The sequence below is a fragment of the Phoxinus phoxinus genome (assembly GCF_949152265.1).
Source record: "Phoxinus phoxinus genome assembly, chromosome: 7".
Lineage (NCBI taxonomy): Eukaryota > Metazoa > Chordata > Actinopteri > Cypriniformes > Leuciscidae > Phoxinus > Phoxinus phoxinus.
Window position 1 is genome coordinate 31,527,270 of NC_136882.1, and position 27,495 is coordinate 31,554,764.

General features: G+C 37.4%; 1 protein-coding gene across 11 annotated transcripts; it reads right to left on the reverse strand.

The window, feature by feature from the left end:
* Positions 1–3,173: 3,173 nt before the first annotated feature.
* Positions 3,174–27,495, reverse strand: ikzf2 (IKAROS family zinc finger 2). Of its 11 annotated transcripts, none has more exons than XM_079617918.1 (10): positions 27,313–27,460; positions 27,154–27,234; positions 25,739–25,791; positions 22,672–22,720; positions 17,352–17,456; positions 12,721–12,912; positions 10,945–11,112; positions 6,349–6,486; positions 5,143–5,268; positions 3,174–4,119 (listed from the first exon to the last, which is right to left on the reverse strand). In XM_079617918.1, exons 4-10 carry the CDS (start codon positions 22,703–22,705, stop codon positions 3,392–3,394), a joined length of 1,491 nt encoding a protein of 496 aa, XP_079474044.1. In that variant the 5' UTR covers positions 22,706–22,720; positions 25,739–25,791; positions 27,154–27,234; positions 27,313–27,460; the 3' UTR covers positions 3,174–3,391. The 11 variants fall into 11 exon arrangements, with proteins under 11 accessions (XP_079474044.1, XP_079474043.1, XP_079474053.1 ...); XM_079617917.1 differs by having other exon boundaries at positions 12,709–12,912; positions 27,313–27,450; XM_079617927.1 differs by lacking the exon at positions 25,739–25,791 and having other exon boundaries at positions 27,313–27,495.

The window sequence follows — 27,495 nt, forward strand, 5'->3', positions numbered from 1 at the left end:
ACTGTCACTTTTGATCCATTTAATGCGTCCTTGCACTAAATCTTACTGACCCCAAAGTTTTGAACGGCAGTGTATATTAGATGAACATCACTGACAAAACTCACATTAAAAATAAAATAAAATGAACAATGATTTTCTTAATTCTTGTGCCCTCTTCATCACCCAGTAATAATATAGTATCAATCTCTGGCTTGTTGTTCCTGTAACACTGCATGTGTTTGTTGGTCTGACTTCGACATACGCTCTCTCAGGCTGCTGAGCATATTTGCAAACCGGAAAAGGACAGCGGAAACAAAAGAGATGGCCTTTGACTAAAACCACAAGTCCCTGAAAAAAAGGGCTGCCTCGTTCTATGAGACCACATATCTATTCTCAGTATACAAGATCGAAAGATTCACACAAGCAACAATATAAAAACCACACAACAGTGTGAAAATGAGGAGGAAAGGAGGGGAACAGACAGCAACAGGTTCATTAGATGACAGTATTTAATGCAGAAAAGCCCATGCTTTAAAAACCAACATAGAACGACACACTTTCCTTAAAGATGCCAAGGTTACAAAAGTCAACCTTAGAAACAGTAAACCTTGGTCTTACTTATAAGATTTCTATCTTTAAAAATAAAAAATATATATTTATTTGGATATTTGACTTTGTCAAATAGTGCTAAACAATTCAATATTAATTCAAATCTCTCCTACAGTTCCATACAAATGCCTTATAAGAAGATTTTTGACAACACTGTACCTGAGAAAACCCAAAAAAGTGAACCGACACACAGCAAAAGATAACCCTTTCAACATTTGTACCAAAATATACTGTATATAATTCATACATACATTTATTCACTTGTATAAAAATACACTGCAAACCCTTGTCTTACTGTTTGTAAGGTCCACAGTGAATAAAAAAAACACCTTTCTCTCACAAAAAAAATATCTATTTACACAGATGAGAAAATAGCAGTCCCATACACTTTAAGGTAAAAAGTGAAACCTGACTCTAGAGTGCCTTTCTTGTAAGTTCAAGTACTCTCCACTCCCATAAGTGTGGCCTCATCGTAAGAACACGTTTTGTTCATGTGCTCTTGTTCATTCAGTTGTAAACATAGTCTTACATCAATGTTTCCTTCACCTTGTTTCTTTTTTAAACTAAACAAATACAATGTATGATATACAATAAGCTTTGATAATAATTCTATAAAATGCCCTGGAATTGTGGAGCACATTCAATTTCATGCCTGATTGTGTCATCACTCCAAAAAAAAAAAAAAAAAAAAAGCCTCTAAAATGCATAAAGATATTCATGCTTCACAAGAACAAATAAAATTCTTCAAAATGTTTCAGGATTTAAGAGGTGATATGTGTGCGCGTTGTGGAGGTGTAAAAAAAAGGCAAAGCTATCTTTTAAAGAACAATAACATGTATTTCTATCTGTTGCCTTTTAAGTTTTTTTCCTCATAACGTTTAAAGGGCATATTCACAGTTTTTTTGGGAGTTTTCCTCAAAGCAGAGAAGACAAAAGCAAAGCTTTTAAAACAATAGGTACAACAAAGTCGGATAGTGCTGTTTAGCACTGACATAAAAGCACAACAAATATTCAAGGGAGGTTCTGAACAGTTGTACACGTTGAGACGTATGCGCTGATTAAAGCTGGATTTATGGTTGTGCTACAGAACGCTTCATGTAAATATTCAACAACATCGAAGAAAGAAAAAAGGATTGTATGAAAGAAAGAGCAAAGTAAAAAGGAAGAGAAACAAGAAGGGAAAATAAACAACTGTGAACATTATAAAACAAATAGTCTACATTTTCATTACTGATTTTAATGCCCTGAAAATAACGAGAAAAGGTCTCTGCATCAAGCATGGGAAAATTCTAAAGAGTTGGAGGGGGTGAAGCATTGTTTGATTAATAAACCGCGTTTTATCTTGTAAAGTTCTCGTGCAGTCCGGGTTAGCGATGAAATCTCGACAGCAATCTTCTAGCGTCTATAGAAGTTGTTGTTAGGTTTATAAGATCTACATTGTTCCAGTATCAGACAAAGATTTCTTTTGTCATTTGTAACTGCGCATAGGTTATCTATTTATCTCTCTATGATAAAATATATTAGCTGACTAGAGTCGAACGAAAACTGCATATGCCGCGCATGTAGGTGCATATTTAAGATCGCTCAATAACAAATACATTGGTCCATGTGTGGGCTAAAAAGACAACATTTGTGGATTGAAAAAGAAAATCTAGACTCTTTACTGATCTAAACAGTTTGTGCAGTAACACTGAAGATAGTCAGAGGAGATTTATTTAACAAGGCATTAAGAATGAGGCGTTCGGTCTGAAAGGCAGAGTGAAATTCACAGATTTCAATCAAAAATATGGCAACCCTGTTGGTACAGACTTGTTCAAACTACTGCACTGTGACTAGCTAAACTAAACAATGATCTTTGTTCCCTTTATCAATAGCATGGAAATAGCATATTTTTGCCCAAGGCCTCAAGCTAATAGTGCAAAAAACAGGTTTATCAAGGCATGTCGCAGTGCTGTTTTCAGCGAAGTGCATAAGAACGCAAGAGGTGATAGTAAGTGTGCAACAGAAGCAAAACAGCACGGAAAACTCATCTGTCCTTAGCATGGCAAAAATATTTCGGTCTCCCGTTAAAATCTAAGAGACACGAGGGGATTGTCATCAACACTTCATTGTAATGTGTCCGAAAGACTGTGCCAACTACAGGACTGCTTTTGTGAAACTAGCATAGCACCGGCATGAGGAACAGGAAATTAGCACAAAAACCAAAAGCTTCGACCCACACGCCCCGGGAACTTCATCGAAATGGAGCGAGTGATGAGAAAAGATGCTAAAAAGATACAAACCACTCTGTAAAAGGCAAAATCGTGCCGTTCAAAACATCAGCAAGGCACTAAGAAGCCACAGCAGCATGAAGCTATGAATTAGTCTTTTTTTTTTTTTTACACAAAACTAAACGGTTTAGTTCTCCAGTGGTCCTCTGGTTTCTCGATTTACCTGTAATATTGATCGAGGTCCATTAAACAGGAATGATAGCATGCATCGAGGTAATAAAGATGACAAAAAAAAGAGAAAGAACTTCACAACTTTAGATAACACATAGCTGCTCTGCTGGAAGGTTCAGTACATACACAACAATAAAATGTGTGTTTTGAAAAAAAAAAAAAAACATTTTTGGAAAAGAAAGTTAAACGAAACATTCACAAAACAAACTACTCATCCCCTCACCCAGAACAAAAATCTTCAAACAGCTCCAAAATGAAAACATTTCTATTGGACCCAAACCTTCATATTTCTGCCGATTGGTGCTCACGTAATGCTTCGGCAGTAAACTCTTGCCGTCTGCAGTAAATTGACTGCAAGAGTGCTAACGAAAGGTGTGTTCTCCACGAACAATGTGCGAGGAGAACTCGTAGCGATCTTTGCTGCGGTGGCCGCAGATGTTGCACTCCAGCGGGTCTCTGTAACCATGGCAACCCATGTGGATGGTGTACATGACGTGGTCCAGGAACAGAACGCGGCAGTGCTCGCACTGGAACACCCTCAGCTCCTGGCCCTCGCGGCTGAAGACGCGGATGCTATCCCTCGCGGTGACCCGGCTGGCGTCGATCGCCCTGCCTTCCTCTGCCCGGCCAAACCCCGGGCTGGATCGCGACCTGTGCCCGGCAGCGCTGAGCTTGTCCCGAGGGCTGCTCCGCGCCGAATCGGCCGAATCCTGTCCACTGTTGCACGGCGACCCGTCTCGGGCCAATTGAGGATTCTTGGGCCTGACCAAGGAAATGGCGCCATTGGTTGGGTGCGGGAACTCTGGGTTTGGGTGGGGCATAGGAGGAGCCTCGCGACTGCTGGGCCTGTCCATGCGCGGGCCGAGCGGATACACCGGATGGAATAGCGGGTTCACCATTGGTACCACCTCGGCCATGGAGAGGGATGGATGATGGACCACAGGCCTTAAGGAGTCAGAGCCCAGGTAGTTGATGGCATTGCTAATGGCATGGTCCATCATTTGGGCCTGCATCAACTCAGCTTCCTTTTCATACTTCAGGCCCATCTCATAGTTCAGTTCAGGGTACGAATAGCGAACCATCTTCTCACCTTAATAGACAATGCAATAAAAAATGCATTAACAATGGCCTCAAAGTACATGAAGTACTGAAAATACTAACTTTGCAATTTGCTGTAAAAGATGCATTTAAAGAATCTGCTACTATGTTTTCATTGCATTAATGATGGAAAGTCCCATTTGGAGACTGAAGTGAGAAAATTTAACCCCTGCATAACATGGATGCGGTAAACTGCACTGGCGTAGTCAGTAAAAGCAATGGCAAAGCTACAGGTGTGCAAAAACCACAGAATGAAAAAAAAAAAAAAACTCCCACTCAAACCCTTTTTTCTCGCTCTCTTTCACTTTAATACTTAGTTTGATTTCCGCATATATTGTCAATAGCCAAGTAATGAGTTTCCTTTCAAATAATATTTTTCTATCTCCCTTAAGAGATCTTGCATTACAATTTCATTGTATTTATGTCTTTATATTTTTAAAGTGAGTTCTGCTCTCTGTTCCTTCATGTGGAAACTCAGCATGCACTAAGCAGTTGCATGTGGTATTTCAGCTCAAAAACCTGCGTATTACTCACTAACCACCCGCAATCCAGTTTAACCAGGCGCTAAATGCTCTGAAATAGCACTGTGCAGTATTTAAATAAGTAACTGAAAACTTTATTTGTGAGCACCTTTTGAAATTAGACATTATGGCTTGTGCCTAATCCATCCAGCTCTATTTGCTGTTCCTTCTACAGAAAGTGGTTCATTCATGTTCATTTTTGTGTTCATTTGTAATGATTATGGTAGAAGTAATAAATGAAATGATGATTAAATTATGGAAAAGTTCTTATCAGGTATACATCTTGACCTGCGTCCTAGACAAGCTAGACAGTACCTGACTTAAAACAGAGCAGACAGAATTTGCATTTTGCAACAGGGACTGTAAGTGTGAGGTTGAAAATGTTTATTCCGCCATGTGACCTGTCTTACATTCATTAGCACCGCTAGAACTTTGAAGATCAGTGTGTTGCATACTGTAGATTCGACCACATTTACTGCTGAGGTGACACTTACCCACAAACTTCTGTGGCGTGGTGCTCTTCCGTTTACCCACATTCCCCAGTCTTTCAATTACAGGAGGCCGGTCAAAAGCCGCCATGCCAGCGGACTCCAGCGACCTCTGCTCCTTTGGAATCTCCACTGGTAAAATGATAAAACGATTCAGCATATCAACCAAGCTGGTCCATAATACATAAAGAAAACTATTCATTAGCATTTCTATTCATCTCAAAGTTTTGCAGCCAGGTTGTTTTGAGCCAATCACCTGGGTCCTCATTTATAAAGACGTGATAATAAATGTGAATGAACTACAGTTACCGAAATGTTTCTATAAACGATTTATACAACTTTTCCTGAATGCATCTCTCTTTATAAATTGCGTTTGATCTACAGAATGCGCACAAATAACTCTTCATGGTTTAGACGAAGTATGCCACATTATCAATGTCAAGGAAATCCAAGTAAACGTGCGCAATAGGCATTTTTGTAGGCATATATTATTATTTTCAGGAAAGCATTAATATATATATCAATTTATTTAAGATAAATTATGCGTCTGTGTGTAGCATAAATGATCATTTTCAGGAAAGAATTAATATACATGTAAATTAATTTCAGTGATTTACCGTAATTAGTAAAAGGCAGTTTAAATATTGCTCATTTGTGCATTCAATTATATTTATGCTAAGTGATTTCTTATTTATTTCCATAAACATGTTGAATTAATTAAATTACTGGTATATTTAACATTGAAAAAGTTATTGAAAAGCTCCTGATTTGTTCCTCACTTTTGATGGAGGATAAAATCCATGGTATTTAGAATCAAATCCGATTGTACGTAAATGAGGCCCTTGAACCGTAAATGCCATGTAAATAATTTCTCTGGACAAACACAACAATAATGTCAAGATAACACTGATTTTAGATAGAATGTTAATGTTTCAAAGGCTTGTAGTTTGGACATCTACCAGCAGGGTTTAACCATGCTAACCAGCAAAACGTTGTACCCTTGGTGTCAATAAAATGTACCCCACAAATGATTAGTGTGGCAAATCTATGCTAGTAATTGCTATTGTTTTGTTTCCATGAAACATACCAGCTCATGGAACACAGTTGTGTCATCCAACACCAAAACGATTTCACAATAAGTCACAATAACACTTCATCACTGATGTGGAAAACCGTCATCTTACAATCTCAATGAAGTCATGAGCCACTCACCAGGATATGGGCCAGGATTGGAGGCGGAGTCCATTCCGACGCTCTGCAAGTAATTATGACACCGCTCTTTGTGCTCCTCCAATGACGTGCGCTGCTTGTAGCTCCGCCCACAGTAGTTGCACTTGTGTGGTTTGCCCACTAAAAGACATCAAAGAGTAGTAAAATAAGTATTAAGACGTAAAATAACTCATTCAGACCGCTCACACAACTGAGTTTCAGTCTCCAACTGAGTAAGCGAGAAAGTGGGCAAAATCTGATTTCGTGATGATGCAACCACTACAACGCGGTGAGGGGGTTTGCTCCAGAAGATGATAGAATTACGTACTATAGTAGTTATATTTTATGTAGTTTTATCGTCATCGATCTGTAATTGGAACCACGAGCGATGACTTGGAAAGTCTCTTTGAACAATAAACAGAAACCGAGTGAGTGTTTCTCCTCAGCCGGATAAGGTGTGAAGTGATTCACAGTCAGTTCCACTAAGATTAGGTCAGTGCAAGGGCGATAATGCGGGACAAAACCTCCCAAAAGATGTAATAGAAACAAGCATCTTGTCCTTCCGTCGTGGGCAGAGAAGAGTAGGAGGAGGACGATGCTTAGCCTCCAGAAACAGATGTGAGTTTTCCAGTAGCTAAGGGAACAATTCATTCATTGATTAATTCCGAGTTTCATTCATCAATTGGTTGAGTCATTCATTTATCTGTCATGTTTTTTCTCATTCACTCAGTATCAATTCGGAACATAGCCCACCAATATGTTTGCGCTGTGTTCTGTTATGTCAGCTAAAAAGATAATTAAATTTGAGACAGGGGCTGCTGTCAGCACTGTGGTCAATCCTTGGTGTAAGGGACTTTCAGAATTATTCATAAAGTGTGTGGCAGTGAAACAAAACAGCCTAGCGAATTGAGTCATACTGTATGAACTCAGTTAACCAGTCTCTTACTGCACGTGAGAAATAATGATAATTCACACCTGTTACTAGCAAGCCTGTAGGATTACCTGTAAGTGTGCCAATTGTAAAAATACCCCCAACACATTTCGGTAACCCTCTTCAAAGTGCCATAGTGCTTTCCGTCTGAAGCAAACAGTGAAAGTGAGACAACTAGTGACTGAGAGGTGGCCTTTCACATGTAGAGCGCATGTCAAACAACGGAGGTCCTGTCACTTCTGTGGGAAAGGATGGATTACAGCAAAAAAAAAAAAGGTCTACATTGTAGTTTAGGTCTAATTTAAATAGAAAACGATATATGCACACACACACACACACACACACACACACACACACACACACACACACACACACACACACACACACACACACACACACACACACACACACACACACACACACACACACACACACACACACACACTTAAATGTATCATATTTCAAGATAAAATAATATTATATAAATATATAATTTTATATTCATAACTAAAAAAAACTAAATTTATTTTATAATTACAACACAAAAATATTTTTGTATAAAATGCACATGAAAATAATGCAATATTTACATAAAAACTTTTTTTAAATTTTTTTATTAATATACAATAATATAAAGAATATATAAAAATACAAATATATGATTATTTGAACTGTCACATCATGTCTGTTGTGAAGATTGACTAAAGTTGTTTATTATATTTAAATAGTCTTTCATGAACTTGGTCTTACTCTGTAAAGGTCAGGTAATCAAGGGATCTAGTGCAGACTCTTACACGTTAATAGTTTTGTGGTCTTTATATGTCAGTGGGTGACTGTATTGGAAACGGTTTCACCTGATGAGAGAGCTCTGAAAGTGTCATTTTTTGTCACACTTTCAATATTTCTAATAAATGGGTGTGTGCATGACAGCACATTAGAAATGGTTTGGCGCAGACATTTGAGAGGATACAGTGCATCCACACAGACAAATATAGCCTATAAATGGAAAAACAGAACTGAACTGTTTGGTTCAATGAACTGTCAAAACACCTGCAAGCTGCAAAGTCTGGAACAGGCAATCATGCTAATATGCGATGGAGACAAAAATGCGAACTGTTACGGGGCAAAAGAAAAGCAATGGTTTTATCGATTAATACCAGCCATTCAAAACCGATGAGTTCCTGTAGCAGAGTTTGGACGATTTAGAAAAAAATCCCTGTCTAAGCACTTATTCAAATGCAAATTCATGCACATAGTGATGCATTAAAGCCCTCTAAACCGCATCCATTCGGGTTGAAAACAGGAAACAGTGAGATGAGGATGACATTTCATTTCAAGTAAATGCCTATCAATTGTAGAGCATCAGCAAAAGTGCTTAACTTACTCAACTGGTAGTTGAACACACACCCTGCTCAAAGCATCCTTTCCCTGAATCAAGCGTTAGCCCCTCACCTCACGTTTCTTATTTTACTAAGCTGCCAAAGACAGCCAAAGCAACCCAAAGAAAAGTCACCAACATTATGAATCACGCCTAAAACTGTGGTACAACATGCCGTTTCAGTTTCATCTTTTAGAGAATGTCTGTGGTCTCCGTGGATGCATATGGATTTCAGCGACAGCCGTTCGTCAACAATTGGATAGCCAACGTGTTTCAACTCCCTCTCAACGTAACTTTCCTGGGCTGTTTGCCACCAATCATCCTGTTGCCAAGGGCCGAAAGAGGATGAGTCCTTTCATGTGGCGCTCGTTGCACAAGAAGTCGTCAAACCTGCTGAGTTCCTCGCATTCCGCTCCAGCTGAAGTGGCTGCCGGGAAGGCGGACGGGACACCAAGGAGTGGGGAAGGACTTGTGGCAAAAAGGGCGAGACCACCCAGGTGACATTGCTGCTTAAGTACTCAAATTACTCGTTAAAACGTCTCCAGCAACAACAACACGTCTCACACTGTGGTAGAACAAACCTTTCTTGTGGCATCTCCTTAATAATGCCTATAAAAATGGATATGCAAATTATTTAATGACTCTCATCGGCCACAAACGTTTATACGCTGAGGTAGTTGGGTGCGTAGGCTTTGGTGGTAAACGTTTTCGCACTGACATTTGATATCAATATGATAGACCACAACACACAGACACACACACCACATATTTTGCATAGTTTGTTGATTAAATGATGGAGAATCTATACTACTAGTATGGATACACCAACTCCTACTGTCTCATGACCATTCATGACATTTTCGAAGAATGGTATAGTCATCAAAACTGTGAAATAAGACAAGTGGAAGTACTGAGTGACCAAAAAATGGTAAAAAATAATAGTAATAATAATACAATACAATAAAAAACTGGTAGCCTATTTTAGCTCCTTTAAAGTTGCTCTCATTTTTCTAGATTACAGATCACAAAATGCCAACTATCTCTTTTTCCATTGAAATGTAAGCTTTGAAAAGAAATTCAAGCATAGACAATTTACACTAGAGTTTAAAAGTTTGGGGTTGGCAAGACTTTTTTTTTTTTGGAAATTATGAAATTAATACTTTTATTAATCAGGGACGCATTTAAGGATGCATTAAATTGATGAAAAGTGAAATTTATAATGTTAAAAAAAGTTTTTTTTTCAACTCTCTTATCATCAAACACTCATCAAAATTAATTACAAACAAAAATATTAAGCAACACAACTGTTTCTAACATTGCTAATGATAAATGTTTCTTGAGCAGCAAATCAGCATGTTAGAATGATTTTTGAGGGATAAAGTGACTCTAAAGACTGGAGTAATGACTGCTGAAAATTCAGCTTTGCCATCACAAAAATAAACTACATTATAAAATACATAAAAATAGAAAATATTTCACAATTGTTCAGTTTTACTGCGTTTTTGATCAAATAAATGCAGCCTTGGTGAGACTCAAGAACAATAATAATAAAAAAACAACATAAAGACCCCAAACTCTTAAATGGTAGTGTATTTAATATAAAATTATATTGTTTTGAAGACTAAAATACCTCTCCCACCATGACCATCATCGCATATGTGAAACCAAAATGTAGCTATGTCTTTAATTATTTCATAAATTCTGCCCACAAAAACAGGACACCACAGACATCAGCTGCCTGGCCTATAAAACTGCACTATCCCTGCGCTGTGATTAGAGCTGAAAAACAGGAAATGACAAAAGACGAAGAGAGGCAGAAAAACACGATGAGAGTGATAGGCCGCTCCTGCTCTCCCTGTGCATTTCAACAAGCCTGTCCCTGAGTGACAGCTTGTGAAGTCCCGAGCTGAGCGCTGATGGTATCGTATGACCCGGATCTTCAATGATGAGGACTAGACAACTGATGGTGGGCTGATATGAAAGTGGGTTAGAGTGTGATGCTTCACCAAAGCGACACTTCCCTTTGGTTGACAGAGAGCATTTCCTTTGGTGGAGCGCAAGACTTGCAGGCAACACAACAGCATGTCCTAGGTGGCCTAACCGCAGTGTTTGCTAGGCTGTCTGTACTAGTCCCTCAGGACAGAACAGATCTGCTCAGTTTTTCCAGAACATGTTAGCTCTGGCCACAGAATAGCAATAATTGTTTAGGCTATGGCCGGCACACATTAATAACACACTACCGCCCATACATGTCTTCTATATAGCATGTGCAGAGTTGTGGTGGCCTGACCTGAGTGTGTGCGCAGATGTCCAGTCAGGGCGTCACGACGGCGACAAGCGTAGTTGCAGAATGGGCATTTAAAGGGCTTCTCTCCCGTGTGGAGTTTGATGTGCCTCAGCAAGTTGCCCTTCTGAGTGAATGAAACCCCACACTGGTTACACTGGAACGGCCGTTCACCTGATGGACAGAGTCACGAACAAGAGACACATACTTATCACCGGTTTAGCTAATGTTAATAAACATAAATACTGCAGTGTTTTCTGTGCAGCAGTTTTATATAGACTGTTTACCACACAGCACATCCAGAGGTTGCTTTTTCCACTCATGGTTGGCTGATATATTGAATATAAAAATATAAAATAAAGACGTTTGAATAGTAGCCTTGATATAAATAGAAAAAATGGTGTAAGATTTGTAAAATATATTTGCCAGTCTATCAGTCTATATAGGTAAAGGACTCATTTGTACCATAATCTGAAATGTTTGTGGAAGTCTCAGTGTGGCCTCGTATTTTTCATATTATGTTGCTCTCAACTGTCACAGCTTTTAATAACGTAGCGGAGGATGACTCTGAATCACAAAATAACCTTATAAAGTTCATATAATACACAGTTGAATACATAGTGCATACATTCTTATTTTATAAGTGCATAGTGTATAGCGCGTCATTTGGTACAACTATAGTATCATGTAAATTATACAATGTGACCTCCATTGCCATTTTTGCCATTTACGAGCACTAACGATTGTTCTTTTATGAGTCTTCATCTCAACAAATAGCTTTCACAGCTATGAAAACTACGCTAAGCCTCTTTGATACAATTTTTTGATTGGGAACCTAATTATGTTGAATTAATTGGATTAGTCATACATCAGACCTGCTGCGTGAGCACCTGCTCTAAATTTAGCCTGTGACTCTATAACACATTTGATGAACACAGAAATTGAAATCATTAGTTTCTGTAACCCCACGTTGAGCGCCGGGGTGCCGTGGCTTGATAAGGTGAACGTTCTGTCATTGTGGGCAGAGATGGAAACCTGGAAAAGTGAAATATGACCCTGCTAGCGTGTTGTCTGGCACTATCAGCGTCATCCCAGGGCTTGGGAACAGGTTGTGGAGGATTCCTGGGATGCTTTCCCTGAGAATAACTCCTAGTCTTAACTATTGTCTTCTTATAGAACAGCTACGAGCTCCACACCCTTTTAACACTGAAAAAAGGAAGAACGCATGACAAGCCTTGGTCACGAAATGGTTTTGTTATTTTAATGGGAAGTCAGTGAAATGTTCTCTGTTGAAACTTACTTGAGTTGTGTCACAATAAATTTAGGCAAATCATTTGCACTTTGAATTGCTGGATTGTGATGCCTTGCATAAAATGGACATGATATAATTAAAATAAATGTGTGTTTTTTTTTCTAATTATGTATCTTTTAAAATATCTTATCTTTTAAACTTTCATTTTATTTAGGGTTACCACAATTAATTCTTTGACTTTTCCATAACCTTTTTCTTTCATTTTTTTATGCTAAAGTATGCTGACTTACCAGCAAGTTTTATTCTAGCTCAGGCTCAAGTTTTACTCAAGCCGTCACAAAGACCAATACCTAGCTGATGAAATTTTTAGACCAGAGCAAAACTAGAAGACATAGATTTCCTTTAGAAGGTTCCATGACTTCTCCATGAGGTCTTACGATTTTCTAGACTACAGTATATCTTAAAAAAAAATATATACATTTATTTTTTTATCTTAATCTTATAATCTTAATATTTACCATTATATTTACCATTTGGCAGTCTTATTCCCGTGTCACTCTGCACGTCTGTTCCTGGCCCAGCATCTTGTAAGTTGTTTGGGCTGTCACTCATGTGCTCCTCCAATCCAGAACCTTCCTCACCGCTGTGGCCCGCCTCATCTGGACCACTGGGCCTTCTCTCCGTCTCCTCCTCAGTGCCTTCCTCTTGTTTGATTGTGCGTGCTGTAAGAAAAAAGAAAAAAAACCTCAAGCTTTTAAACAAGTTTTCAATCTGAACAAAAGACAAACATCATCCACTGCACACTACAGTAGTTTCCATACACACGATCAAGCACTAACGTGTGAATGAAGACTGTGACAAGACTCTTTTGAAGTCACTTGTTACTATGACAGCACATTGACCAAGAAATCTGTTCTCCAACATGAAAACAGCATTGGGATATCAACAAACAGGAGAAAAAAAGGCCGATGCAGCTGTAGTCTCTAGTGAAGGGAGGCAAACGGTGGGCAGGTGGAGTTCTACATGACTGACAGTGGGAGACAGAGAAGAGGAGGCGGGCCAGCGCTTTGGTCTGGACTGAGCGGGTCTCTCCATTATCTCAGCGCACAGGCTGTCGAGCACCTCCAGGGAGGCCACCCCCACACGCAGAGACACACAGAGCGTGACAAAAATAGACATGCAAAGGGACGTATAAACACAAAGCGACACGTAAACACGCGACAGCCCGGCCCGCAAGTTTTCCGTCTCAACCACGCACACTCTCCAGGTTTCACGACAGATGGAAAAAGAGCAGGCAGCTCTCTATGCCATCCAGACAAACCTGTTTGTAATTTTACTGTGAGTTTAATCTCTGGGCGAGAGCTTGAGACTAAGCTTTGAGTCACCTCCGTCTTTCCCATCCGTACAGTATGAGTGTTGTCCCTTAGGCAAACCTCTCTGCTGTTTCGCTAGATTTGAGTCACAGTCTGAGAGTATGACTAAAATCTCTCTGATCCCCCCTTAAAAAAAGCTCAGTAGTTCCTACTGTTTGCGGACTCTAAAACCAGTGCGATGTCAATCATAAACACTCATAAGCACTCATTTGTGCACCCTCATTATGGATTTTTACCTTTTGGTCAACTTGTAGTTCTGGGTAAAACAGTTGATGGCTTAAATCAAGTAAAGTCTGATCAGTCTGAGTGAGGTAAGCTTCATTAATCCATACATTATTATATACACATATAATATGCACATACATATGCTAGATATCAGGGTTCCTCAAATCCGGCCCACTGTCCTGCAGAGCTTAGTTCAGACCCTGATCAAATTCACCTATCTGCAATTCTCTAGGAACTTTGAAGACCTTTATCAGCTTGTTCAGGTGTGTTTGAATAGGGTTGGAAATAAACTCTGTAGGGCAGTGTCCCTTTAGGACCGGATTTGAGGAACCCTGTATGTATATAGTTGTTTAGAAGATCCCCTCTAAATAGTGCTATACATACAGAAACACAGATTAGCATAAGTAAGTTACAGTTAAATGACATTCAAACATCTCTTTGAAAACGTCCCATTTCGATTAAGAGACCGTTTACACGCGGTGACATGCAGGTTCACAGAGCTTTTGAAAGATAGGCTAAGTGCTGTGTGGCAGTGCCACAAGATAACTCTCACTTCACTCGCTGGCACTTCCAACGAAGCATTACAGGAGTACTTGCTTAATATTGCACAAGAGATCTTCACTTTCAAAGAAACACTTATGACTCGCAAGAACAATCGCAAGCTTCGGCGATTACAAAATTGTACCCACAGAAAACACGGTGCAATCCTGTCAACACATCACAGTCGAACGGCATTACCTCAATGTGTCGAGACGTACTGTATGTTTCTTCCTATTTCTCTGTCCATTCTGTCAATCATGACATCAGAAAACAGCTGCTTGCGGTTTAACTATCTATAGCGTACACGTTATGGAGTATCTATGATGGCTGCAGCTGAGTGAACTTGAAATGGTTGCCTGGACAACATACAGAATCCTGATCAAAGGAGATGAATGAGAACAAAACGCACTCAGTGCTGGGGATCCATACACCCGAGTCACCGGCTAGGCACAGTACAAAAACAGAGTAAACCAACATAGTCGGATGCATAAATGATGTGCAAATCTAACTCGGAGGTCTCTTTCTAATAAATTTCACCTTTGGAAAATGTCTAACCCTTGAACATTAAATGATGGCTTGCACTGACGTCTCCTTTGAATAAGTTCTATACAGAATGATACAGTAGATACATGATGCACTGTGCATGTGCACCCCTTCATCTCTGCATATAAGCATGGGGTTAACTAAACTGTATATGTGTAGGTTAGACTTCTCTTTACCCAGTAATATGTTTCTCAACATCCTGTGCAACATGACCAATAAATTATCTAGAAGAACAATCTCCATCTGGGATCATGGTCTGTGCCTCCATCCTTCGGCGGCGAGCGCTTCCCTTTTCTCAGTATGCACGCTCATGCTGACAAGTAGTTCCATCTTAACAAGTAGTTGATTTTGAGGAAGGGAGATGTCACAGAGTGGGCCTATCCCACCAGATCGTAGATAAAGCTGTAACTTCTTTGTTTTTTTTTTATACTGCGAGATAAAGGTCCTTCCTCTGTCCCTTGCAAAATGATGCTCACTAATTTCTCCTTTTTCATATATTTTACATTGGAAAGTGTATTTCATAATCTCATGTTAAAGGGATAGTTCAACAATTCTACCATCATTTACTCACCCTTATTTCAAGCTTTAAAACTCTTTCAAGCTTAGAAAAGGAAACAAAAGCACAGTAAAATATTGTAAATACGATGCATGTGCTAATGTTCTGAAGCCATATGAAAGCTTTGTGTGAAAGACAGATCAATTAATTATTATTTATCTAATCTTCCTCTCCAGTAAGATTTTAACCTGACAACTGTTGCGGCTGCAATGTAATCATTCAGTCAGTGAGTTGATTCAAATGGAAAAAACCCTTTAAAACAAGTCAAATCATTTAGAACCAAATAAAGAGATTCATTTAAAAATCTGACTCAAAGAATGACTTTGAACCAGACATCGCTATTTCTGCCCAAGCTCTCATTGGCGCATTTATGAGAGAAGTTTTCATTGAATAGCGACTGAAATTTTGATCTTTTCATCATATAAGGACACTATATAATTTTGGAATTGTATGGTGGTTTTGCATCCTTTTTGAAGCTTGAAAGCTCTAGTTATGAAAAAGACTGACCAGCACATTATTTGGTTACACTTTATTTTGATAGTACACTTTAGAATATACTGCAAAATATAATGAAATATATTACATAATACATTTCCATATATGGGAAACTAGTGCTTATATTTTTCAATATACTGCAATATATGCATTGAACGTGTATGGCTGTATAGTTACATATAAAGTATTTAGAAATTAAGACAAAAATAGTATTACATGTAATATTCATAAAGTTTTATCCTTTATTGTGTACATATATTGCACATCCATGTTCCCATATACATGTGAATGTTTGCACACACACGCACACGCACTCACACTCACACTCACAGAATGAGTAACACATGCATATAGTTTCCAGCATGCAGAGTTTTTGGGGTTACCATTATGCTGAAGAGTAGAGCCTGTGGTTAGATTGACCGAGCACCATTAAGACTACATGTTACTATATTTAAAAAGTAATGGCTGTGCACTCCTCAGCACAGTGATAGTCACTCTGATAAATACTTTAGTACATGCAGGTGTGCTTGTGCTATTGTCAACTAGCTTGAACATATGAAACATGTATAATGTAAATAATTATAAAATATAAGAAATTTACTACATTGTATATCTCTATATACAGTTTATGTGTTTATAATGCATGAGTAAATATATGTTCAATATATTTATACATATGCAGTACCATATCTTATCACATGTACATCTATATATTATAAAGTGTATTACTGAATATAAAATTACATAAATTATGATATATTAGTAAATATATAGTCACATATTTTTCAATATATGAAAAGCGGCAATTCCTTATATATTAATCAATATATTTTATTTAATTAACACAATATATTATTCTGTATATTTTCAAATATACCGTTATATCATTTAATATATTGATCATTCATATATAGGGGGAATATATTTTCTTTGGGGTCTACTAACTATAAGAAACTTTGCAACTACATGTCAACTAACTCTCCTTATTTTGCAACTACATGTCAACTACCTCTTATTAGACTAGACGAGTATTAGTAGACTGTTAGGTTAGGGCTATGTAATAAGCTGAAATGTACTTGCAAAGTTAGCCAGTAGAATGTCTGTTGGAGAACCATCAAAATAAAGTGCAAGGAGATATTAAGCAGACAGTCTACTAATACTCTAATGACTGGAAATTGACATGTAATTGCAAAGTTATAACTAAAGTGGACTTTCAAAACAAAGTTTTACCCATTATTTTAAAATGTCTCTTCTTCCATTCTAGGAATGAAAGAAATGCAGGCTTGGAACATATGAGGGTGAGTACATGATAGAAATTTAATTGTTGGCTGAATTATCCCTTTAAGCTGATCAATGCACCACATCTAAGAAAGTCAAATGGGAACAGGCATTGAGGGGAGTGGACTTGATAGAAGACAGGCCTACTTACCAGCAGGGGAATCAGGACTTTGAGAACGCTGGCCATTGGATGTGCTGGTCGACAGGTCCACCAGCATTCTCGAGTTCTCCTTCCTGGGAGAGCAATCGCCGTTACCTAGGAGACAGACAGAAACAAGTGCACTGAGGACATTGCCTTGCTCCAGGCAGCACAGCTATTGTGGCTAATGCAGCTCTGAACTCAGATCTATACGAGCAGACAGTTCAAGGAACAACTCTCTTATAAAAGCCATGCTTTTTGATTATCACTCAAAGATAAAACAGAATAAAGGATAACAGTAACAAAAATATTCATTTCTTACTGTCATTTCTACTCTCATATACTTTCAACCGTGCTCTACTATTTAATGCTTTGTACTGAATACTGTTCATTACACATTTTTACTGCAATCTACAGCTTAAAACAGTTCAGGTCTGAGATGCTGATTGGTTAATCAGTGTTCTAGCCATGATAAACACACTATAGTAACAGATATGAAGTAAAATGCATCTTCACATTTACTAAATACTGTATATGACTCATAAAATAATGTTATTTCTGACACAACAGGGACTAGGCCTATATTCTAGTCTAGAGCAAAAAATTACTTGCTTAATAAAATCATGTAGCCTTCTGTTTAAATCTCAAATCTACTTCCTAATGTAGCCTTCTTCTTAATACTCTTTATTTTCTATACTTAATCATACGGTTTTAAAGTCAAAAATACAATGTAATAATGTTTTGTCAGGTATGAGGTATCCAAAAAAATTTGTTTAATGTGGTCTAAATTAACTGACTAATTGAACTGAATGATTTAAATAAACATATATTATATGTTATGTATATTTACATTATATAATATTTACAGACACACACACACACACGCAGTATGTATATATATATATATATATATATATATATATATATATATATATATACATATTTTTATTTGTCTCAGAATATTATTTAACAATTAAAATAATATGTATATACAGTAATATAATAAAATGACTGAATTAATCTGACTGATTAGATTACACAACAACTGCTTGTATTCACTTTGCACAGCACTGAACCCTACTGTTTAATACTCCAACAGATGTCCATCTAAAATGTTCTATGATCCTCTATAATACTCGCTGATACCTTGGTACTTTATTCTTTCAAATATTGTTTTTATTGTAATTTACATTTTGTTTCTATGTTTGCTTGTAAATTGTTTTTCTTTCTTTTTTTTCTTTTTCTTTTGAAATTGACCGAAATAAACTAACTAACTAACTAACTAACTAACTAACTAAAGGAGAGCAACATATCCCATGGTTTTCAGGTACTGTACACACTGCTTTTAATACCACCCGTCTCTGTTACCAGAGCTGAAATTTCTCTAGGGTCAATGATCATCTCAACACTTCAGTTTACAGAGACGGTGAGCCATCAACTAATTTGTGGAGGGGTTGTTAAGCTTTCAGCCACATACTTAAGATTCAGATTGGATTTCCTCATCTCTCCGCGCACTGGCTTTGGGAAATAATATGGCTTCAGCGTGTCCACTCTGGGGGAGCGATTCCTGCTCCCTGATCCCGTTACCCACTGACCCCTTCAGAGCCAAACACTCAATACAACGGCAACGACATTAGACAGCTCTTAATGCTTGCATTATGCATACACACAACCTCCAAGGGCAGCATTACGGCTTAGATCATTCCTTGAACTCCACGTTTATGACTGGAAAGTACCTTGGATGTCACCGTTAAGCTGGCTGTTATATCTCTAACCAATGCACTAAATCTAGTCAGTCCCTCCTTTAAACAGGTTTGTTAGGTAGCAGAGTGAGTCTGCCAAAGGGCTCTAAAACAGTATTCATGGCATTTTTAATGATTCATTTGTCTGTGTTCTTCTTGTGAATCAACAGGTCCTTGTTCAATCCTTAAAGTACTATAATACAACAAACACACCACCCTTCATGAACTATAAAGGTTTTGAACATTACATTCATGATCAGTAAATGAGGGCCTTTGAGGTATATCAGGCGACAGATATCTGTGCTGTCAAGCTGGTAGACAGACACTGTCATTCTGACAGGGAGAGCAACTCGGGGAGACGAAGCCAATGACACAATCCCAAAGCCCGTCTCCAGTTACGGTGCCGGGGTTGAGGGAAATCTCAGGTAACCGGCAGTCCCTTGGCAACGGGAAATAAGCAGCCACTTCGATTTGAGTGACGGCCGAGGGGAGGATTTTCCATAACAGAGTGCTGTGTCTGATGGCCTCCCGGCATGAGAGAGGTTCTCAGGAAAAAAGATCTGTGAGAGCGAACTAAACTCTTGTACAGTAGCGGCTGAAAGAGCTCTCTTATCCCACATCTAAACAGAACCGCGATAAATATATCTAATGCCAAGCGCATACAACAAGAATGAAGCTTATCAACATGTGCACATTTAAATACTCACAGCTTGACTTTAAAGTCAATTAGATGTTTCTCTTCCCCATCTACACACACACACACGTTCAAAAGTTTAGGGTAAGATGTTTAAAAAAATTTGAAAGAAGTCTCTTATGTTCACCAATGTTGCATTACCTGATGATAAATATTATTACAGTTTAAAATTCCTGTTTAATATATTTTTAAATGTAATTTATTCCTCTGATGACAAAGCTGAATTTTCAGCATCATTACTCCAGTCTTTTAATGTCACATGATCCTTCAGAAATGATTATAATATGCTGATTTGCTGCTCAAGAAACATTATTATTTGCAATGTTGAAAATGGTTGAGGTGTGGAAACCATGATACATTTATTTCCGGATTCTAGAAAATTCAAAAGAACAGGATTTATATAGAAATGTATATAGTATTTATATAGAAATGTATTTAGTATTTATATATTATAAATAGTATAATAGATTGTTACACTATAAATGTCTTCACTGTCACTTTTGATTAATTTAGCACATCCTTGCTGAATAAAAGTATTAAATAAATATAAAATAAAACACAATATATTATAAATTATGCTAAAATTCTTTCTATTCGTTTCCTTTATAGGTCTTTCTTCCCAACTATGCAGTCTTGCAGTATGCACTTGGCTTTATTATCATTTGAGAAATCTCTGACGCACTTTAATATGTGGCTTTCTCAGTTTTAGAATGATTCCACGTTGTTTAATTTGTTCTATAAATCACATTGACATTCCCACACATATGATTGTTGATGGCCCTAGAGCTCTATTGTAATGACGGCCTACAGCATACGGTGTATATTAATAAGGCTACCATCTGCCCCCATGCAGTGATGCATGCTGAAAATCCGTAGGCCCTTTGGAGACTACTGGAGTGACTACAGGTCTGGCCTATGACAGTGCTGAGTCAGAATCAGATCCCGATTCACTCATTCGCTGAGACTGTGTATACAAATCAAACCGCAACCTACAGAATGGACTGTTCCATGCTCTTTTTTAGTGGATCGATGAGGAAACTAATTGGGGGTGTTTTTAATAGTGGCCCACGGGTTAAAATCAACGTAAATAGCAACACCTATGACTTCTGTAATATGGTTTTTCAGAGCAAAATGGGATATTCAGTGAAGGAAAAACAAGATTTTTATTCATGATTGAATCATAAAAAGTGGATGTTAAAAACTGAAAAAAGTTTTTTTTTTTTTTTTTTTTTTTTTTTTAAATAACATGAACCATTTGATAAATGATACATTGGTCAATCTGGATTTCATGTTGACTTTGAAATCACCGTGGTTACTAAAAAAGGACTGTGTTTGTGTGCAAATATATTTCACTAAACTCAATGACTTAGAACATTGAAGTGATTTGTGCAGCATGGTTGCCGTTGGCTGTATTACATTCGTGTGGGTGGAGCCTGAAGGCAGGTTCTGTGCCAGAGTGGCGATACTAGACAAGAAAAATAAATGTTTTTTTTAACAGGATCGGTTCTCCCAGGAAAGAGAGTGATTGGTTGTGGCATGTCGTAGACGCTAAAGTTCGAGCGTGGATCAGGTTTATCCTGTCCGTCCACACACCTCCAAACCATCCTTCCACATCAAACACAAAACACATTCCCACTCACGCTCCTTGCCACCTGCCACCGCCGAACTGCTCTTTAAAAGGACACACTGAAGGGGACGAGGTCTTATTAGCATATCAATAGCAGTTTACTGTACAAAAGGTTGAAGTATTAGCCTGTGATCTGAGATGGACAAACTTAAAACGGTCTTTTTAGGAAACCAATCTGTTTGACTATACCTAGTTTGGAGGGAAACTATCAGCATGTGGTTTTAAACCAGAAAAGAAGAAACTTGAAGAAAAATGAAGTGTAACTGATGTGAAAAAAACTAAAAATTGCTGTGAAGACAGAAGACACTGACACATCTAAGCACAGTTTCAAATCATTAACAACTTCATTATCTTGTACTATAAAAAGAGTTACGTTTTCTGAAACATGATAAAGCTATTCAGAAACCAGGTGTTGTATGACATTCATTCAAGCTTTTAAAATATAACGAGCCCTATGAGAAAGGAAAAATGCCTTCAAGAGTCTATGGAACCAAGTTAAACTGTAAACTTTTTCATTTTCCAAGACACCTGCAAAAAATTTTAGATGAGGGACGTTTTATCAGCATGTTCCATCTGAGGGAATCTGCCGGGGGAGTTAACGGGCTTGAAGGTACCACTGTGCACCTGGTACTGAAGCCCCGTCCAGATAACAAATCTCGAGGGGAGCCAAGAGTCGATGCTTTTCAACTGGATCTTGGGGGCAGCAAGTGTGCTTGACTACTGCACATATTCATAAAGCAGAACTGGCTAAACAGCTGCAGACAACTCAACATATGTAAAAAAAAAAAAAAAAAAAAAAAAAAAAAAAAGCAACAAAACATTTTTACAATGCAAAAAACAAGAAGAAAAGTAATAGATTTTTTGACCAGGTCTTCTAATTTGATTTACAGAAAGCATTCCTCGATAAAGCTTGGTCCAAATATGTGTCGCTCATTTTAAGAAGTCAGGGGGAAAAGGACAATTATCAATAGGCTTAAGTCTAAACCTGAAGTGTGTGTCACATTCACACACGCAGCATGAGAGAAACAGAGAAGCAGGTGACATGTTCAAAACATTGTGATGACGGAACTGCTTGACTATTTTAGGTCTGTGTGTGTTCTGATTGATTACAGTATAACTATTACTGTGCTATTATGTTGTTATTAATCTTTCATTGTCTCCAATTAGCTTTTGTCTGGTAGAACAGAATTATACAGTTAGCAAATTAACTTTAAATGCACTCAATGCTAAATAAATGGCCATTAAAGTGTATGCAAATACTTTACTTACTCGCAATATAGCCATTCGACGCCTCCATGTCCATATTCAGGGGGCAGAGCTGTGAAATGAAGAGGAGTTATACATTAGATGTAGGATTTTGCATTATTCTATAATGAGAAATGGTCATTTAACAAACATTACTGGCACAGGTTTCTTTATAAATATTTACAGTGTTTTTTTTAGTCTTTAAAAATGATTAACCACGGAATTATATAATAATGTTCTGTTTTTCCTCCAAATTTTGCAACACCAGGGTACATTCACTAGACGTTCAAAGTCAACAGTTCATTTGTAATACATTTTTCATTTCAAAATCAGTACATCTGGCACATAAACAAACTGCTGTGGGGGAAAAAAAAGACACTAATGTACGATTTATCAATGTTAAACTTTTCTGTTACAGTTTTTAGCTCTTCTGAACTAAATGCAATTGTGTACCGGTATATCACTGCCATGTATAATCTAAAAAACAAAACATGTTTAATATAAAATCTAAATAGTCTTGTGAAGTATTAGGGAAGTACCATATAAAGTGACAACTTCCTGGTTAGGCAAAACAAAGATACATGCAAAGTGTGAAAATTGACATGTTTTCATTGAGTTTCAGGTCCTTCTAAAACAAGTCTAAAATTAAATGTTTGGACAGAGCGAGTGAGCAGAAAAAATCAACGATGCTTCTTATGTACAACATATCGCCCGTCAGATCAAATAAAGCTGGCCTCATAGCTGGATAGAAACACGTTTAGCCACGATATTCTGTAAGCTATGCAGGTTTAATTCATTTAAACTAAAACAATACATCTAAGGCTTATTTTAGAGCACAAGCAGATGAAATCATCTCTAAATTTTACACAGAAAAACGAGCACAGCATTAATATGGTTTTACTGGTTTAATATTCTAGAACGGACTGGGAGGAATGTCATTTTAACTTGTGATGACAGATAAAATTAGTACTTCCATGACGTTTACGAAATACCAAATAAGAGCTTCTGTTAATGTTTTGACGGACGGAAATTGCACAAATGGCTCCATGTACATGTGTGAAAATATATTCTCTTGGCTTGGTCTTAAAATGATCCTTATAGAACCTCACTTATGACAAAGATTAGGGCATCTATAAGCACTGGGTCAGGTTTGAAAAGAGAAATGTGATATTTTTTTCTATTTCAACTTTAAAATGTTTAATTACTAGTTTTACGATTTATGAGTATTTCTAAAACCATTAAGTAAATATCACGTTAACCAATTAAGCAGCTTAATAAATAAACACTCTTATGCTTTAATAAATCGCAGATGCTAAATGCGCTAGAAAGAAAGATACTGTTTTATTAATAGAGTAATCAAATAATTTTTGATTTTATCTCTCTACTCTTCCATATCGATAAGTGGCAATGCACGGTCCTTAAAACATTAATAACTATAATGTGCACACAAACAGTACATTAAACAATAATCGATCGGTAAAATATCAAGTTAACTTCTAAGCCCTCATCAAATCAGGAACTACACAATATCATGAACCATCTTTCCTGAGATCCCATAAATTATGAGGAATACTCTGACATTACACAAGAGTGCACCTGGATACTCTGACCCTGATCAAAGTTTCTGAAATAAACAAGACACAAATTACAGCTCCTTGATATGGAAATACAACCAAATTAGTACAAGAAATGATACCTCAAATTAAAAGCACTAAACAATGATAGCGTGATGAAATGTCATGCAAAGCAATATGAGTGAAGTTGGCCCTATGTATGGTGTATGGCGCTGCGCTTCTCCAGGGGCCCTAAAATACAGATCACGGCACGCGTGTGCACAACCTTAACCATCCAGCATTACAACAAAACACTACTGTCCCGGATCAATTCCTGAATATCAGTAGACTTCATCTAATTAAACTCCTTTGAGATGCAATGGATGTTACATGCATTATAGCGGTCAATGATGAATAAGGATGTCCGGGGAAAAAAGGAACTGTTAAAAATCGAATGCAAAACACATGTAACGTGTTCTTAGAAATGTAATCATTGGGTTCATGTTTGGAGGGGGGACCATTTAAACAGGAAAACAAAAATGTGGTGTGTGTGGTGTAGGCTAACCCTCACGCAAAAAAAGTACTAAAATAGTTTTCAAGTACCTACAGCATATCATCATCATCATGTTTTTTTAAACACATTTTCAAGTTAACATTTAACATTTATTTTTTTCATTATTTTTGATTCATGAATATCAAAAAGGTTTACTTAGGGTAACTATTTGACCTGAACAAAAATATTTTAATAAAAAAGTCAGAATATATGAAAATCATAACAGTAATGAGGGTCTACAGGGGTCTCTGTTTTATGGTTGTCACATGAAAACAAAATGGCGCCCTGCATGCTGACTTAATTGTTTTTAAAATATTAATATTACACATTTTTATTAATAATATCTCAAAATTGATTTAATGTTTTTATTTTATTTATTTTTTAAAGATACTATAGATTGTGTCAAACTAATTGCACCAACATTTTCAAGAAGGTTAAAGGCTATTTACAATCTTCGGATATTTACAAACCCCCACAATTATATATATATATATATATGTATATATATATATATATAGGCTATAATATATATATATATATATATATATATATACATATACATATATATGTGTGTGTATATATATATATATATATATATATATATATATATATATATATATATAGGCTATAATATATATGTGTATGTATATATATTATCAGTATTTATCAGTATTTATAGATTTACAACATCTATTGAGTACATATCCTCTATCCTCTATGATATATATATATATCATAGAGGATATATACTTAAGAAATTTTGAACAAGTTATTGGATTAGCGTCACCATAAACGGATGTTAATGACATAATACTGTATTTGGGCGATGTCACTTGAGGTATAGCAGAATTAATACATAATGACAACAAAAAAAGTATATAGCCTTCCAGCATTATAATCTAGAAAAAAGTCTTTCCGGACTTTAATTGAACTATAAGACTCTACGAGATGTTAACCATTAAAGATAATTGGATGAAACTTTTACCTTTTTCTTTGGTCTCCCCCCTGTGAAAACGCAAGTAAGTGTCCAAAGAAATCCTTGCGTAAAAAAAAGAAAAAGAAACGCGTGAAATTATTTCCAATGACAGAGGCTTTTCAGAGTCTACTGTGATGATGAAGTCCTCTGATGACTGTCATGTTCAACTGGAGTTCATATTGGTCACAAACAGGGGACGATCTTGCCCCAAATGAAAAAAAAAAGAAGAAGAAAAAAAACTTAGGAAGCAAGCTGCTTGGGTTTCTATCGTTTGGTGACTTCCTTTGCGCCGAACAAGCCCGTCAGCTTTTCCATTTCACACGCGTCTAAGCGCTTTCCCCCAGACTATTAGATTTCTTCCTCTGATCTGAAACTACTTTGACATAGTGAAGTGAAACCTGTGCCTGTTCAACACCTGGGTCAATCGATGTCAGACTAAGGCGAATACTCAACTGGATCCACCGGTTCCAAGGGAATTAAGCCATAAATAAGGAAATGATGGGAACTGCCTACAACAGGCTTAGAGCCCAATAATTCCACCTGGCTGACAGTCCATCAAAGGTTGTGGGATGAGTGTGTGCGTGTTTTCTATATGCTTCATGTGCAGCTTAGTATTCATGACACATACGCCGACAGTAGGCTAATTCACATGCATTAAATGCAGGCTCTTTGCAGACGCGCCATTGACTTCTCATGATGCGCAATAACTACGGAAATGTACAAACACGAGTCATAAATATTGATAAGAGTGCGAGTTATGGGGGGTTAGGGTGCCAACTGACAAGGCTGGGGGAGGGGGTCTTAAAATCGTATTATTGTTTTCATAATATTAGGCAATAGCCTACGTTTAAAAGGCATTTTCAAACGTTTTGTTAGAGTGCGCCAAATAACGCTTGCGAATTACTTTTGCCTGAGGAGCTGTCTATTGCCAACAAAACATTCGTAGGCCAACTGGCGTAATTTATCACGTTAATACAGATTTAACCATCACAAATACATCTAGTGGTGTTTAAAACGTCTTTAAAACATAAAGTTTAAAATTAATTCGATGCGCGCGCTAGGGGCGCCAAAACAATCACACCCGATTGCGCCCTACAGACATTTTTTGAAAAAGAAAAAAAGGTTGATTCCTTTTAAATTCCTTTACCAATTCGCACACCGCTAGGGAAATAATTTCACAATCACAAAAAGTGACGAAGGCCACTGTACGAATTATTCAAGTGATAAATAATGACAGTAGGCTATGTTTTATGCGAGCAAGCAGACACCTGTTGCTATGGTTACCTCAAATTATGTTCGCGAGCCATCCGTTTAGCACACTCGGACTAACTTCTAATTTAACTTTATTAGTTACTGAAACATTGTTCGAAAACGCTGACGAAAAGCAAGTACACTTACAACTAGCAAAACTTTGAGACCCACACCTTTTCCTTTGACCTGTTTTTAGGGGTAGGTGGGGTCAAACTCCCCCATAATTCGCACCCTGATCCAGACGCTTCCTGGACCTGTCAAAACACAGAACATACAGATGCATAAACAAAGAAAGGAAAACCTTCCCATTTGAAACGGACATTTTAACTTACCTCTAGCGATGCACGAAGTGACACACTTCCATCTCTCCTGATATGGAGTTACAGACAGCGTCTAAATACTGTGTATCCACTGCAGTGCGATAGACACGCAGCAATAGTGATTCCCGTCGCCTGCTTCCTCCATCTTCAGCTACCGTCTGACTCAGAGAAACGGATCTATCAGTGCCGCTCGGT

Bases quoted from the DNA above. Each gene is read 5' to 3' on its own strand.
- ikzf2 (XM_079617922.1), bottom strand. From the start codon at position 22,705: ATGGACATGGAGGCGTCGAATGGCTATATTGCGA. The intron at 11,113-12,708 runs GTAAATATTAAG...TCTGTCCATCAG, and splicing joins GCCAAATGGTAAATATAATG to GTGAACGGCCGTTCCAGTGT. The intron at 5,269-6,348 runs GTGAGTGGCTCA...TCATTTTACCAG, and splicing joins CAATCCTGGCCCATATCCTG to TGGAGATTCCAAAGGAGCAG.